The sequence below is a fragment of the Artemia franciscana genome, chromosome 5, assembly GCF_032884065.1.
Source record: "Artemia franciscana chromosome 5, ASM3288406v1, whole genome shotgun sequence".
NCBI lineage: Eukaryota > Metazoa > Arthropoda > Branchiopoda > Anostraca > Artemiidae > Artemia > Artemia franciscana.
Window position 1 is genome coordinate 39,145,963 of NC_088867.1, and position 14,843 is coordinate 39,160,805.

General features: G+C 34.1%; 1 protein-coding gene across 1 annotated transcript in view; it reads right to left on the reverse strand.

Moving 5' to 3' along the window:
- Window positions 1–14,843, reverse strand: part of LOC136027385 (26S proteasome regulatory subunit 8) — a 55,011-nt gene that overhangs the window by 30,926 nt on the left and 9,242 nt on the right. The window contains exons 3-5 of the mRNA XM_065704576.1: window positions 12,486–12,902; window positions 5,024–5,156; window positions 2,077–2,230 (exon numbers count right to left, since the gene is read on the reverse strand). Coding sequence (XP_065560648.1) covers window positions 2,077–2,230; window positions 5,024–5,156; window positions 12,486–12,902 — 704 coding nt within the window. The remainder of the gene's footprint in view (window positions 1–2,076; window positions 2,231–5,023; window positions 5,157–12,485; window positions 12,903–14,843) is intronic.

The following is a 14,843-nucleotide window of genomic DNA, read 5'->3' on the forward strand; positions in this document are numbered from 1 at the left end:
ACCAAATATCAAAAGCAGTTTTAGGACAGGGGCTTGTTGGCCTCCAATCAGTTTCGACTTATAAAAAAGGACCAGAACTGTCAAGTTCCGATCGAATGAGCATCCTGCAAAGTTTCTATGAACACGAAGGGGGAAAGCCCCCTTCACAAGGAATAAATTCTGCTAATTTGGGTCTGATGTTACTCTTTAATTTAATAATAACATCGTAGACCAGAAATACTCCCAGAAATCAAGAGGGATTAAATACCAATTTCTACCTTCCCCCGCCCCTTCCTTAGAACTAATGTTGTGTTTACCTGAAGACTCAACGAGTGAAGATGTTTCGGCACTAAAATGCACCCTTTAATGCTTTTGCCTCTCCCCCAAACAGCAATTCAAACAGAGAACCCTACTGTGGAGGTTTCAAGCTTTTATCTAAAAATTTTCATTGATGTGTGATCACTTTCCGGGAATTATAAAGGACCAGGCATTAAGATCAGCTCTAGGACAGGAGGACTGGTTTGTTTTCCAATCACTTTCGATTAAAAAAAGGACTAGAACTCGACCACCGTTTCCATAAAACCTTATATCTTGAAAATGGGCAACTAGCAGTCTTTAAAGCCCTTGCCCCGGGGTCTGTCAAACATAGAAGCATGATTATTTGACCTTTTGACTATTGCAAAGAAAATAGCTATCTCAAAATTTTTAAAGGATGTGTTTGGAGAAAAAAAAACGGCGTGGGCATGGCTTGTTGTCCTCCAATCACTTTTGACTCTTAAAAAAGAACTATTAATCTACAATCGAATAAGCTCCTCCAAAGCTAATACGACCACTCCTTCTATAAGAATTGCCTCTGGAAAAAATAAACAAATAATAATACACTGGGCCCTTATAGCTCTTTACTACAGGCAAAGCTATAACATTGCATCTGACTTGAAACTGTCGATCAGAACCTTCGACTTCCCTTCTAATCCACATCTGAAATCTTCCAGGGGGAATATGAAGTTGGATTTACCGCGGAGAGGGGGATTTTCTGAGGGAGGGTGGAGGGGGCAATTATATGGGGGGAAACGCTTAGACCCAGTTTTAATACATCAACGAAAAAACAAACTTGTGCTATAGTTACTCCTTTTGACAGTCAATCCGAAAATTAATTGGTGGTATAGTTCCGAAAACTTGTATTTACGGTGCCCTGTAGATTTCAATCAAATTTTTTATTTCTTTTCACCAAGATTAAACTAAAATAGTCTTTTTTGAATTCCAATTCACAAAAAAAATTTCGGCTGGTGATCTCATTGAAAAAACACAAAACAACAAAAATTACCCCCTCCTCTTGATTTTAAAATATGTTTTCAGTTTCATCCATTTGTCAAATTAAATTTTTAAAATTTGGCATACAATTTGGCAAAATGTTTAGATTAAGTGTACGAAGAAAATTATTTTAAATCAATAAAAAAGGATAATTTCCAATAGTAAAGCAATTTAGATCCTTCTATACGAAAAAAAAAAATAAGTAATGTAAAAAAAATCAAGTATTGTAACTCTCGGCTCGGGGAATGGATAGACATGACACTAACGAATTCAATGAAATAAGTATTCTGCCTTTTTGGTGCAGGTTACAGCTGAAAGCTTGTCGTAAAGAGGGAACATATATTAGGACATAAGAACATCAGTACACACGTTTCAGATGGAATTCCATCTGAATTGACCCCCATCAACCCGTAAGAAATTAAATGAAACACAACTTTTTTTTTAACTGAAATTCACTTAAAAAGGGCACTAGAACTTTTAATTCCCGTTAGATTGAGCCCTCTTGTAACATTCTAGGAACTTTGGGTCGATACGATCACCCCTGGGAAAAAGAAATAAAAAATACAAAAAACATAAATAACAAATAAACACAATTTAAGATCGGTCTCCTGGCAAAAAATACGAATATCCACATTTTTGTAGATATGAGCTTCAAGCTTCTACAGTGGGGTTCTCTGATATTCTGAATGCGATGATGTGATTTTCGTTAAGATTCTATAACTTTTAGGGATAATAAGTTTTTTGTAATTCCTCAAAAATTGCAAGGACATGAGAGAAAAGACTAACTTTAATGTTTTTCGTAGCTTCAAAACCATCAAGTTGATTGAGAAGTTCAAGCATAGTTCGCTGCACCTCAGAATCTCCACCACTGCTAGACTCAATGCGAGAAGAACCAATGGAGTCGATTTCGTCCATAAAAATAATTGATGGAGCATGTTCCCTAAAAGGAGAAAGAAAGTCATGTCCCTTTCCACTCTTCTTATATACAAAAAGATTACATTGAATAAAAATTACCTAAAAAAAACAACAACAAAACAAAAAACCAACGAAAAATAAAAATTACAAAAAAGCATTAGTAAAGATCACATTAAAAATTAAATACAAAAAATGACAAGGAGAAACATTAGCATCAGTACTCTATTTTTATCTAAAATAAAACTTCTGGGTATAATTATTTTCAAAAATCAAAGCGGCAGATATTTCGCAAAAATAGAAAAGTAAAAATATAAACCAAAAAAAGTAAAGCAAAAAAAAAAGTAAAAATAGAAAAAATAGAAAACCATAGAAATATTATTTACGAGTTATTGTTACAACTCGCCTACTTTTTACAGGCTATGATAGCTTGTCAATCGCTTTTACTATCGACTACCGTCAGTGATGGCATAACGAACATTTTAGCATAGGCATAATTTTCTTTCAGTTTTTCCAATGCTTCTTGAATTTTTCTTTTTTTGTGAATGTAAAATTTTTTGCAGCAAACAAATACAAAATAAAAGTGATACTTAATAGTAACCAGAATCGCATACAGATGCAAACCTTCAACAAGATTTCTAATTGGAAGAAAAGTCAGGTTCCCTTATAAAGAACCCAATAAAGAGAAAAATGGCCCATACTGAAAGTAATTTTAATGTCTCTGTTTAAAGCAGAAAAAACCGCGAATAGAACACATTTTTTCAATTTACTTTATTTCAGTAATATGTTTTTTTTTTATGAATGTATCTTGGTAATGCCACAGTGAGGTGCCATGTGCCGGCCAAATTATAAATTTTTGGTCATTTTTAGATATACCAAAGCTAGGACACTGGGTAGTCCTGTTAAGATAGGTTATTCAACTATTAATTATTTCGAAAATAATTTCAACACTAATCGAAAGCGAGCCCTGGACAACCCAATCCAAGGCACGAAACCTCTGAGATCTCTTCAATTTCTTTCTTTCATGAACTATTTAAATAACATTTGTTTGCAATAAAGAAATATAATATAAACATAAACCGCTTCCAAGTGGTTTCATTGTCCTTTGAGTATTTGATCCATTAAATTGATCTTTCAATATACATCCTATTCACCAAGACTTTCAACTAGATTTACAGCTATAGGTGGTAAGCAATTTTTCTCAATATGCAGGGCTATGATATACAGTTTTTCGGTCCCTATTTTCGGCCACGGCGATCCCAATGATGTTTTTCGTTTCAACCTGACGCCATTTTTAGGAGTGCTATTTTTGAAGTTCCCTCAATTTTGTTTTATAAACAACATTTTACTATTAAGAATCATTTAGATAGTAGTTACCATTCCTGAATCAGCGAGATATAACTATTTTTTTTTGCCAGTTTTTATCTAATTTTTCCTTTACTAGGTTGCAGCTCCTACTGCAACGATGATTTAAATAGTGAATTACAACCTAGTTATTAGGATGACCTCATAAAGCGCGATTTCATATCACACTTCCAAAGTTTATGAGCATGAAAATGACACAAATAAAGGTTTTTTGGTAAAAGGCCAAACTCCTTTTTTTTGGTAAAAACCCAAACTCCCTTATCAGGTTTTATGACTAAAACGATCCGAACGTTGTGCTTCTTATCATCTTCACGATATTTATCTCACGATTCTTATTATGTCTTCACGAAATGACACTAACAAATGTATTTTTTTTTCTGAAAAATTGAACTCTGCTTAAGTACTATCAAAACAACTTTATAAAAGAGAGCAGATGAAAGCTTCAGCTTCCAAATGAGTCTAAAATCAAATTTCAATGATATCCCAGTCGCCTGCTATCCTTAGTGGAAAAGAAAACAAATAATCAAGCGTTATTATTGCATTTGAGAGCTAAGCCAAGTTAAAAGATGATTTTCTTCAATTTATATGATAGAGTTCTGACAATATCCAATGTAGTTTTCAGACATGAAAACCTCAATGGTATACTATTCATTTCAATCTCCCATAGATTTATAATGTCTTCCAGCTTTTGAGAGTCAAGTTCCCATATATTTGTTATTACTTTTTACTTTCAATTTAAATTACCATTTCCGAATCCGTGTCAACAGGCGATTTTTTAACATTTCGTCCCTCTTACGCCTAAACGTATCTGTATCGTATCTGTCATTTTCAAACTTCTGAAATAATTGCCTCACCGTAATTGCCAAAAACTACTTTTTTGGGGTACAGTTCTTTAATTCTTTGAGGGAGTAGTTATTCCCAATAGCTTTGAGGGAGCAAGTGGCTTAGAAGAGGTTAAGGTTTCCGACCCGTACATCCCTCTCTTCCATGCGCAGAGACAGGTTTGCAAATTACATTACAACCCTAAGATTTTTTAGAATTTTATATTGATTAACAACAAAACTCGAATATATTGTGAAAATACAAGAAAAAAAAATATAACAGCAAACCTTAAACATGTTGGACAGAATACAAAACATCAATAGCATAAACCACACACACACAAACATAATATAAACTAAAGCTTATTAGAAATATTGTATTAGCCTAGCCTATAAACGTTTTGGTACGTTAAAATGTGTAAATTTCATAAGAATTTATGTCAAATATTAGATAAAAAATGATAGGGGTTAAGGGTTTGTTCTTAGATAAAACTCGAACCTTCGAATGCTATCCAGTTCAAACAATTACATTTTTTAACGGAAAATTGAAAAAGAAAGAGGGGAAGAGAGGAAGCGTGTGTGTGTGTGGGGGGGGGGGGGGGTGGAGTGTGTGCGTGCGTGTGAGAGAAACTTACCTGGCCATGATGAAAAGCTCTCTAACCATCCTAGACCCCTCACCAATAAATTTCTGAACAAGCTCAGATCCAGAAACGCGAATAAACGTACATTCTGTATGATGAGCAACAGCTCGAGCCAACAAGGTTTTCCCTGTAAAATTTAGAAATATATATAGATAATCACAGATGTGAATATATGCCTCCGACAGATCAAAAGAAAAGATAATTTGTTGCAAAAAAATGTCAAAATGAATGGAAACCTGATTTTTTTAGAAGAATCGAGCCCCTTCTAGAACAAATTTCCTGGTTTGTCAACAAAAACGCAATGCGTTTTGTGGACCAGGGTTGCCAGATACAACATAAAAAGAAAAAGCTTTGAAAAAATTAAGAACAGATAATAATTTATTTTTATGATTTTCTAAATGATAATCCTAATATCCATGTAAACAGTCGTCTCAATCTACCAAATTTTGCACTATATATATAACTAACATAAAAATTACTTCCTTATCCAATTTGCATTAAGAAAAAAAAATGTCCTTTATTTGGCACCAATAATTTTTTCTTTTTTTTTTTATGAGTAGAGCCTGTTTAGATTCCTTACAAATAAGAGCACAGCATTGCACAGCTGAATAAACCTCTGTGCAAGAATCAGAACCCAGACATCTTGAATTCTGCTATCTTTCTATAAAATAACGGAGTAGTCGCATAGCCTTTAGATATCTACGGTAAAATATCTTTCAAAAGCATACAGAGTTTTTACTGTATACTCATTTCTAGACCTTTAATATTGTACCAATTTTTGAGTAGATTTTGTCGAACTATAGCAGTTTGGAAACAGTCATGAGTTGGTGCACCCGTAATATGTGATGCAAGCACAGTAACAATGTCTTGATATACAGCAAGTTGATCATTAGATCTTTACTAAAACATCCTTTTGGTAGGTTTAAAAAGGTCTAATAAGCATATCCATCGAATTCCATGGGTAATAAAATTATTGTTTGCAAGATCCTTCCAATTCTTACTTACTTTCTAACTATCACAAGTACAGTCCAATTCCTTCGTAAAAAACAAAACAAAAAAACAACAAAAACATACTCGTTCCACCAAGTTGCTCAAATCGAAAATTCACTTTTATTCACGAGTCCCAAACTAGTCTGAAGTAGAAATCAAAATTGAGCCCAAAATTCTAAGAATTTATTTTACCAAATCACACACTTGCATTTAGGGGTCTTTCCACATTGGGTTTTGTATAATTTTACCTTAACAGATTTTTAAGGCAGATTTCACCTTAACATAAAAGAGGGTAAAGAAATTACACATAAGTCAATGCGATGACACAAAAAATGAAGCCTTGTCAAGTAACAGAAAAAACCAAAACAGTGTCACTTCTGACAACAAGAGATAAAAAATAACACTGTTTCCAATGTCAGAAGACAGACATTTTTCAATTGTCGATGTTGCTAAGAACGCTATTTGAGTAGTTTCCTCTTTTCGAGAACCGAGTCAGTTTGTGCGAAAAAGTCGAAGTAGCTTCCAAATACTCACACCTTCTAGAATTAGTGTATTTCCCAAAAGCACAAGAAAAAGAGTTAAAATATCCTACCTTAGCCGCCTCGAAAGTGTGACTTGTTTAGTAGCTTCTAAAACGTGAAAAAAACTCATATGTTTATGTTCTTTTCGTTTTTTTTTATAACGCCACAGGTAGTGACGCGAAAACATTTACCTTCAATGGAATTCAAAAACTAAGCATAAAAGTCTAAGAATTTATTTTACTCATTCAAACGCTTGTATCCTATTGGGTTCTTCAATGAATACCTACGGAGGAAAAAAAGATGCCTTCGATGCAGAATATCATGGCTGCAGCCACTTCTCTTGATTTTCAAACCAATGGATTTTCCTTCTGTAATTATCCCCATATATGGGTTTTAGACAAAGCAGCTGTAATGGTGTACTTTGTGTTTCGATCTGACATTATTTTTAAGAGTTATGGGCTATTGTATTTTTTACTATGGGACGTGGCCATCTCTGGCTAGGCTGCTAGCTATCGCTGCGACCCTGATAGCCTTTCATATTAAACTTTCGTGCAATAGCTTTAGCAAGACTGGCCACAGCTGCGTCTTTGCAAATCGACGCATAAGAGAGTTTAGTGGCTTCGTAATTCAGCTTTAGCGGGTGAAGACAGAGGCGGCTGTACTGTTTACTGGGTCGACTAATAAGCATACTCAATGCTAAACTGTATTATGTTTCCACTCTATGTAGGCCTACCTGAAGAGCTATCGATATTACATATAAGATGAAGCGGTTAGCTTCTGCACAATGAAAGAAGAAATTCGAAAAAGGAACACAAAAGAAGATATTCGAAAAAAAGCAAATGAGGAGAGAAGACAAAATAAAATAAAATCTACAGTATTAAATGAGAATAAAAAGGAGATGATAGCTGAGGACTTAGGATGTGAGTCAAAACATAAAAAATGCTTGCGTTTAGCCAATAACAAATGTATACTTTTTTCCGAAGACAAATTAAACTAAATTATGAAAGTTATTATTAAATGAAAGATGAAAGGTTAGAGAATATAAGAAACCAGCTACTAACCACTTTAACCGCTGCAATGTTATGCTTTTACATAGAACTGACATTTAATGTATTTATCTGGTATACTATAGAAGGATTGGACCTTCTCTAAAGCCTTCTTATGAGCTGAATCAAAAGCTTGCTCATAATCTATAATAAAAATTGAGGTCTAAAGGGGATTGATGACTAAGACACTTCTCAATTGTTAATCTCCTCTACTCTTCCTGAAACTACACTGTTCTTCTCTTAAAACCTTAACTCATCTAAATCTAAGACTATTATCATACTAAGTTATTCCTCACAGAATAAATCTTCCTTCACATCCAAAGCGTGACAAAAATTGTTCATTCTTTTCTATATCTTTTCCTATACCTTTGCCACGGTTTACAGCATTCTCAAAAATGTTTAGCCTATATCTCTTTAATTTTTTCCCCTGCCATCAATTGAGGCCCCGTTCCTATCTTTAACTGGATAAGCTCAAATGACTATTCCTTCTCAATTTTTTAACATGCCAATACAATATTTTACTATTATACCATCTTCCAGATGTCCAGCAAGTTTAAGCATGATCTTTACTTCACAACTCTTTAGTTCACATTTTAATTCTTTCTCTACTTTTCCCACAGTCTTCTTATTCTCATATGACCCATCACTCAAATATTTCTTATTTCAAGATCCTCCTCTTTTCTGCTAAACAAGTAGTTTTCCCAAATATTCTTAGCTGCGTTTCTAACTTTCCTCTCCAAGACACCACATGCTACTTCACAGAACTATTTTTCCATTATTATTCCATCCATCCTCTATATTGTAAAATTTTTAACTCTCTTATTTAATACTGAGCTGTTCTTGGAAAGCATTTCTCAATTTCTCATCCTAGGGTCTGCCAGCGTCATTACTTCCCGGGAGGTAGTTGCCCTTCTTAAATTTCAGCTTTACATTAACCCTAGACACTACTAGATAATACTTTTAACGTCAATAACAGAACTCCTATATATTCTTACATCTTGTGTTGAGCTTGCCATTCTTCTGTTTACAATAACATAATGCATAAGGTTATCTGTCCTACCGTCATGTAAGTACCATGTTAACTTATGGACCATTTTATCACCAAAAGTGCATTGATTATATCTAATTTCTTAGGCTGTATCTACAAAATTGCAACAATCTATAACTGTTACCATTTTCCCTTCCTAGACCAAATTTATCTAGACAAGGATACCATCTATCCTTATTTCTACCGATCTGGGCATTAAAATTCCCTAATAAAAACACCAAATATTTACCAGGAACCCTGTCTATTTGTTCCTGTAACTGCAAGTAAAATTCCTTCGACTTACAATTACCTCGATAAGTCGGTTCTAAAGAGACATATACTACTATGACTAATACCTCTCCACACTAAGCAAGACTTAGCAGCTTACTTATTGACTACTAATCTCGTCTCTCTGCTTATGCACCTCATGCTTCCTGCCCGAGTAAGTAAATTTTATGCCACCTAATTTCATATTTCCTACCCTTGGGGTATGAGTTTTCCAAAACTCCTAACAAGTCCAATTCGAAACGTCTGAACTAGTCAGTGAAAAAGTCAGTACGATAGTTACTTTTTAACGTTGCAATGTTCCAAGATGCAATTGTCAATTATATACTATTTAAGGAAATAAAGCATATTTTAATTAGAGCTTTTTTTACTAACAGAATTTTTATATTCTGTTGGATAAGCAAAAGCAAAACGAATGTCACATAGCAATTTCTTAACAAAGTACACAAAAGATTTTTTCTTGTGTAAATCAAGGTTAGGGGTAATTTCCCTTCTCCTTTTTTCACTGATACTTCCTGACTTGTGAAATACAAAAAAAAAGCTACAAGTTTATGCCCTTATGGCAAAAGGTCTTTTATTCTTTTCTGTTCATATCAATCTTTTGTGATTTTTGTTTACCCTGGGCGACCTACAAAATCTGGCATACCAACTTTTCTCAGTTGCTTCGCCATAGCAGAGTTTTGTTGCTCTTAGCTAGCTAAACATTATCATTACTCAGCATAAATTAAAAATCATCCAAGTCAAAACACAGTGAATGCAGGCTTCATACTGTTGAAAAGGTATCCTACAATCTTGGAACAGAAAAAAAATCCTCAATTCATATTGGAAAATATAGTACCTAAATCCACTCCTGACTCCTCACAACAGGAGGAAGGCTGTCTTTATACGAAAAGTTATATAACTTTTATCTCTTCGAATTCATAATTAACTTAAAAGAAATTATGAAGAAAATCTGATGAAATCCCTAAGAATTCAATGGAACTTGCTTTTAGACCTTTGAGACCTTGCAGGTAAGTACACACTACTTAGGACTATGTAGGAAAAGACGTTATTTCAGAAAGTAGTCCTTACAATTAACTAACATAGACAAAACGTAAAACGTTTTTTTTTTCTTTTTGCTTTAGCGTAATTGACACTGTTGGTAATTGCTCTTGATTTTTTTTTTATATACGTCTACATTAATAATCAAATAATCAGAACATAATTATAGTTCTAAAAATGTCACCCGTCTAAATTTAATTGTCCTCTTATAATTTGTGTCATCTCCTAAAACCTTCGAAAAGTTTTAACTGTAAGAGAAAAATTTAATAGAATTAATTTCAATAGAATTCCAAAATCACACTTTATTCTGTTGCTTCGCCATAGTGGAGTTTTGTTGATCTCTGCTAGCTAAACATTATCCTTACTCGGCATAAATAAAAAATCATCAATAAGACAAAAAATATCAATTTGAGATAAAACTATCTGGAAAAATATCAGTAATGAATATCATTCCATATTCATGAGAACTTCAAATTTTTTAACTAACTTTCTTGATGAAAGTCAAACACTATTCATTTAATATTTATTTACTTTATTTTTACAAAGTCAACATCTTTCCTGAAGAGGAAATTGCTTATCAGTAAGGAACCTAAAGGATTATAAACTTTGCTATTTATGAAAGAGCTTTTTCTGTGATTAGAGTAGCCAAAGAAGTAAGAGTACTAAAAGTAAATTGACTATTAGTTAATATTTAGGTAATCACTTTAATAGAAAAGCACCCCATCAAATAATAGAAATAATTTAAGAGTTAAGGGCATGAAAAACTTATGAAACAAAGGCTATGGTCTTAGTTTTTCATTCAAAGCACCAAAATCAAATAACAACATAACTGCTCACCTCACAACCTACAAAAGGACCCATCACTCATAAAACTCCCCTTCAAAGCTCCACACTATATAACTTTGTATTGATATGTTTCATCAATTAGGTCCCCACAACACAACTCTTCATCTTCACCATAATTTCTCATTTGAGTCAAAGTTCAAATTTTTAGTTTTTATGGTTATAGTTTTTAGTTTAAAGGATTATAAACTTTTCTATGAATAACTGCTCTCAATTCAAATGGAAGAGCTTTGTATGGCGCTTTCAAATGGAAGAGCTTTCTATTTTATAGATGCCTATAAAATAGGCATCTCAAAACTAAATGCAGTCTGTAGCCTAAAAATTATAAATGACTTCAAAGAGTTACCACGTTTTTGGGCTTCTGACCTTGTAAATTATTCGGCTGGTGTTTCAAGATACAAAATCCAGAATCAAAACATTATAAGCACATATTCATAAATATTGCTTGATTTCCGCCAAAAGAGAAAGTTTTTGGAAGCTATTAATTATAAATATTAGAAAATAGGACAGATAACCAGACAAACAGATCTCTATGAGAAACAAATGCCAATGTACTGTAACCCAGATTGTTTTTTCTTGCCTATCTTCCATGGGAGGATCTTTCCATGGAGGAATTATTCATGGGGGAAGAGAGCTTTCCATGAAGAGGGCGCTAGTGTTCCCAGCATCATTTAAAAACGATCAGAAACTAAATAAAAAACTAAGTTTTTTTAACTGAAAGTAAGCAACAACATTAAAACTTAAAACAAACAGGAATTATTACGTATATGAGGGGGTTCGAACCCCCTCGTCAATACTTCACCCTTTACGCTAAAGTTCGAACTTTGTTCCAGTTCTTTAAGAATGACCCCCGAATCACAAAGGCCATTTAATTAGAGTAAATAGCTCTTTTGAAAGTACTAAAAATACTTTAGCGCACCGCAGTATTGACGAAGGGGCAAACCCCCTCATATACGTAATAATTTCTGTTCGTTTTTAAGTTTTAACGTTGCTCCTTGCTTTCAGTTGAAAAAACTTGTTTTTGTTTTAATTAATACATATAGGCCCTTGACTAATACTCAAGTCATTTGAAGTCTTAACTATGTTTGTACTTGGCAGCTTTACAGTAAAACCTCCCAGCAAACTGATTAGCTAGTTCAGCCACACTTAAGCATTACAGCAGAACCTCATACAAAAGCAAACGGATGCAAACTCGTTTTAATTTATACAATGAGTAGCTTAGAGAAGCTCACTTTTCATTCAAGCCACTTTACAGACCACTCAAAGAGACTTTCTTGAGATATCTTGAGTCAACTTGGCTACAATTTTAAATTTTCTACTACATTGGAATGATACTTCTTACTTCAAAGTTACCACCATTACAATTTTAGGTATTTATTTTCGCAATTGGAGCTTGAAATATTTGAAAGCTGCACATTTGTATTAAAAATCTCAAATTTGACACCAAAACTTTGTCCTGTTTCCCCAAAATCTAAAAACTGAGAATGAAAGCACTGCTCCCAAGGTGCATGACATCAGTGAATTTTCTAGCATCATTCCCAAAAGCTACAAAGACTTCATTGTTAGCTAAGAAATGATGAAAACAATTTTGAGTTCAAGTGATAGGGAACACATAAATAAACAGAGCTAGTGATAACATTTCTTGCTGGTAACATGTACATTAGTGACAATGCATTTTAGACAAATATAGCTTTAAAGCTTACCAGTTCCAGGGGGTCCATAGAGAAGCACTCCTTTTGGCTGAGCAATCCCAAGGGCATCAAATAACTCAGGATGCTTAACTGGCAATTCGATAACTTCCTTAATCTCTTTAATTTGACGATCCAAACCCCCAACCATTTCGTAAGTACTGTCAGGGACTTTTTCCACCATCATCAAAGACACCAGCGGATCGACCTTATTTGGAAGAATCTTGTGAAGTACGTAGCTGTCATTTCTGAGAGCAACTCTGCAACTGGTGGTTACATCATTCATATCAATATTCTTATCAATATCCACAACATACTTTCCTTCAGGATGTACTTTGACAAGGACCTTTTTCTTGTCCATTGGCTTAACCACCTCACCAACATAAGAACCTTGCTCCTGTAAAAGAGCTAGTTCCTCTTTAAGCATGCGAACTGAAAGAATAGATCAAAATTAGTTCTTAAAAAAAAATAATAGAAATACAGGTTTAAACCACCCATAGCCCAATTAGAGTCATGATCTAACACAGAAACCAAAAGAACAAAAATAAATAAACATAATTATAAGTCAATTAAGAATGCAACAATAATGACAAGAAAACATCAGAACATTGTGAGTTCTAATTCCATACCATGGTCCTATTTGCAATATGAGTCCCCATTTTCTAGCAAAGAATAAAAATCCTACAAAAGATTTGATTCCGTGATGCATAAACAGAGGAAGGAATAATTGAATTTACACCAAAATTTCTTAATTCGATTTAATTTTGTTTTTTTATATATATATGCTGTCGTGCAAGATAACATCCCCTCCTATGTCTTTTCTTGGTATCAAACTCCTGGAAACTCAGTGATTTTGGATCAAAATTTGTAATATTCATAATGTTCGAAATAGTCAGAATGTCTGATAAATTTTCTTCCGGGGATAAGAGGACCCTATAAGCCCCTGCGATAAGGCCTGAAAATTATAAAAACAGTCAAATGTTTACAGTTAGCTCTTGAAGTTGAAAAGGGAGGATTGTTTTATCTCGGATGACCAGTTTGTTTGAAATTTTAGGGATCATTTCAAGGGTCAAGACAAACATATATTTTGTTAGAACGATGGAGGGTGTTAAAGAGCCAAAAAACTCATCAAACTACTATTGATTCCCAATCCTATCCAGACTTATAGCTCTAAATCTTTGGATCAAGAGGAAACTAAGGAACAGAAAATTGCTCAGTGTACCAGGCACCAAAAAGCTGGCTTTTTCTGATCCACATGAAACTTACATTCATAAATCCTTGGGCTAAGAAGGCCCCAATGCACAAGGAACAATAGAAAAAATTGTGGTTCCCAAAAATCAGGGTATTTTTTTTTTCTCCAAACAGCTTCAACCTTACAGTTCCATTGGCTTGGACACCCCAAATATGAGTCCCAAAAATTGTCCAAAAAACATTTTTCCTTATTGGCTTAAAAATTGCACAGACCATTGGCAGGGGTAAGGAGACCATGCATCTTTGACTGAAGGGAAGAAAATGTGGCAGGGGTAAGGAGACCATGCATCTTTGATTGAAGGGAAGAAACTGTTAATGAGATGGGCAAAAATCTTGTTGTAAAAGATCAATTTTAAAATTGCAGCCATAAATCCCCAGACCATGAGAAACATAATATAATAAGTTGTGTTTAAGTTCATGGTCCCCCCCGAAAGTGCAAAACTTTTTCCAGATTAGTTCGAAGGTTGTATCTTTAAATCCTTGGATCAAGAAGACTACAAAAAAAAAAAAAGAAAAAAAAAGTTCACCCAAAATAAATATTTTCCCCCCTTCAAACACACTAAAATTAACACCCAAAGAACCCTCATGCACATACACAGGAAAAAAAAAAAATCAGATTGTGGGTATGGTCCCCCTCTCCTGAACAAGGACCAGGAAATATTTTCGGGGGTTGCCTTGAAATTTATATCCGAGAGACCTTGGGCCAAGGGGACTCTATTTTACAAAACAATGAGCTTGGCTGAAAATAGGGCCCTAAAAGAAGCCAGCAAACTTTTTTTCCTGAGCGGCTTGAAATTCAAATTGCCTTTCATAAGACAAGCCCAAATTTATAAGAATATTATCAGATTGAAGCCAGAGGTCTTTTTTAAAATTGCAGCCTAAATAGAGCCCAAGACCTTCTTTCTTTCCCGATTGGTTTGAAACTTTCAGAAAGTGTTGCCTGAGCTAGGGGGATCATACTTTTGTTTGAAGGGTTTATGGTATAAGGGGTCAGAAAATTGACAAAAAAAAAAAATCCCTGATCGGTTTTTAACTTGCAACCAGAACTTTCCAGGTCAAACTGAGCCAAATTAGAAAAATTAATTTGGGGTGGTGTCCCCCTGAAAAATCCAGGTTTTTATT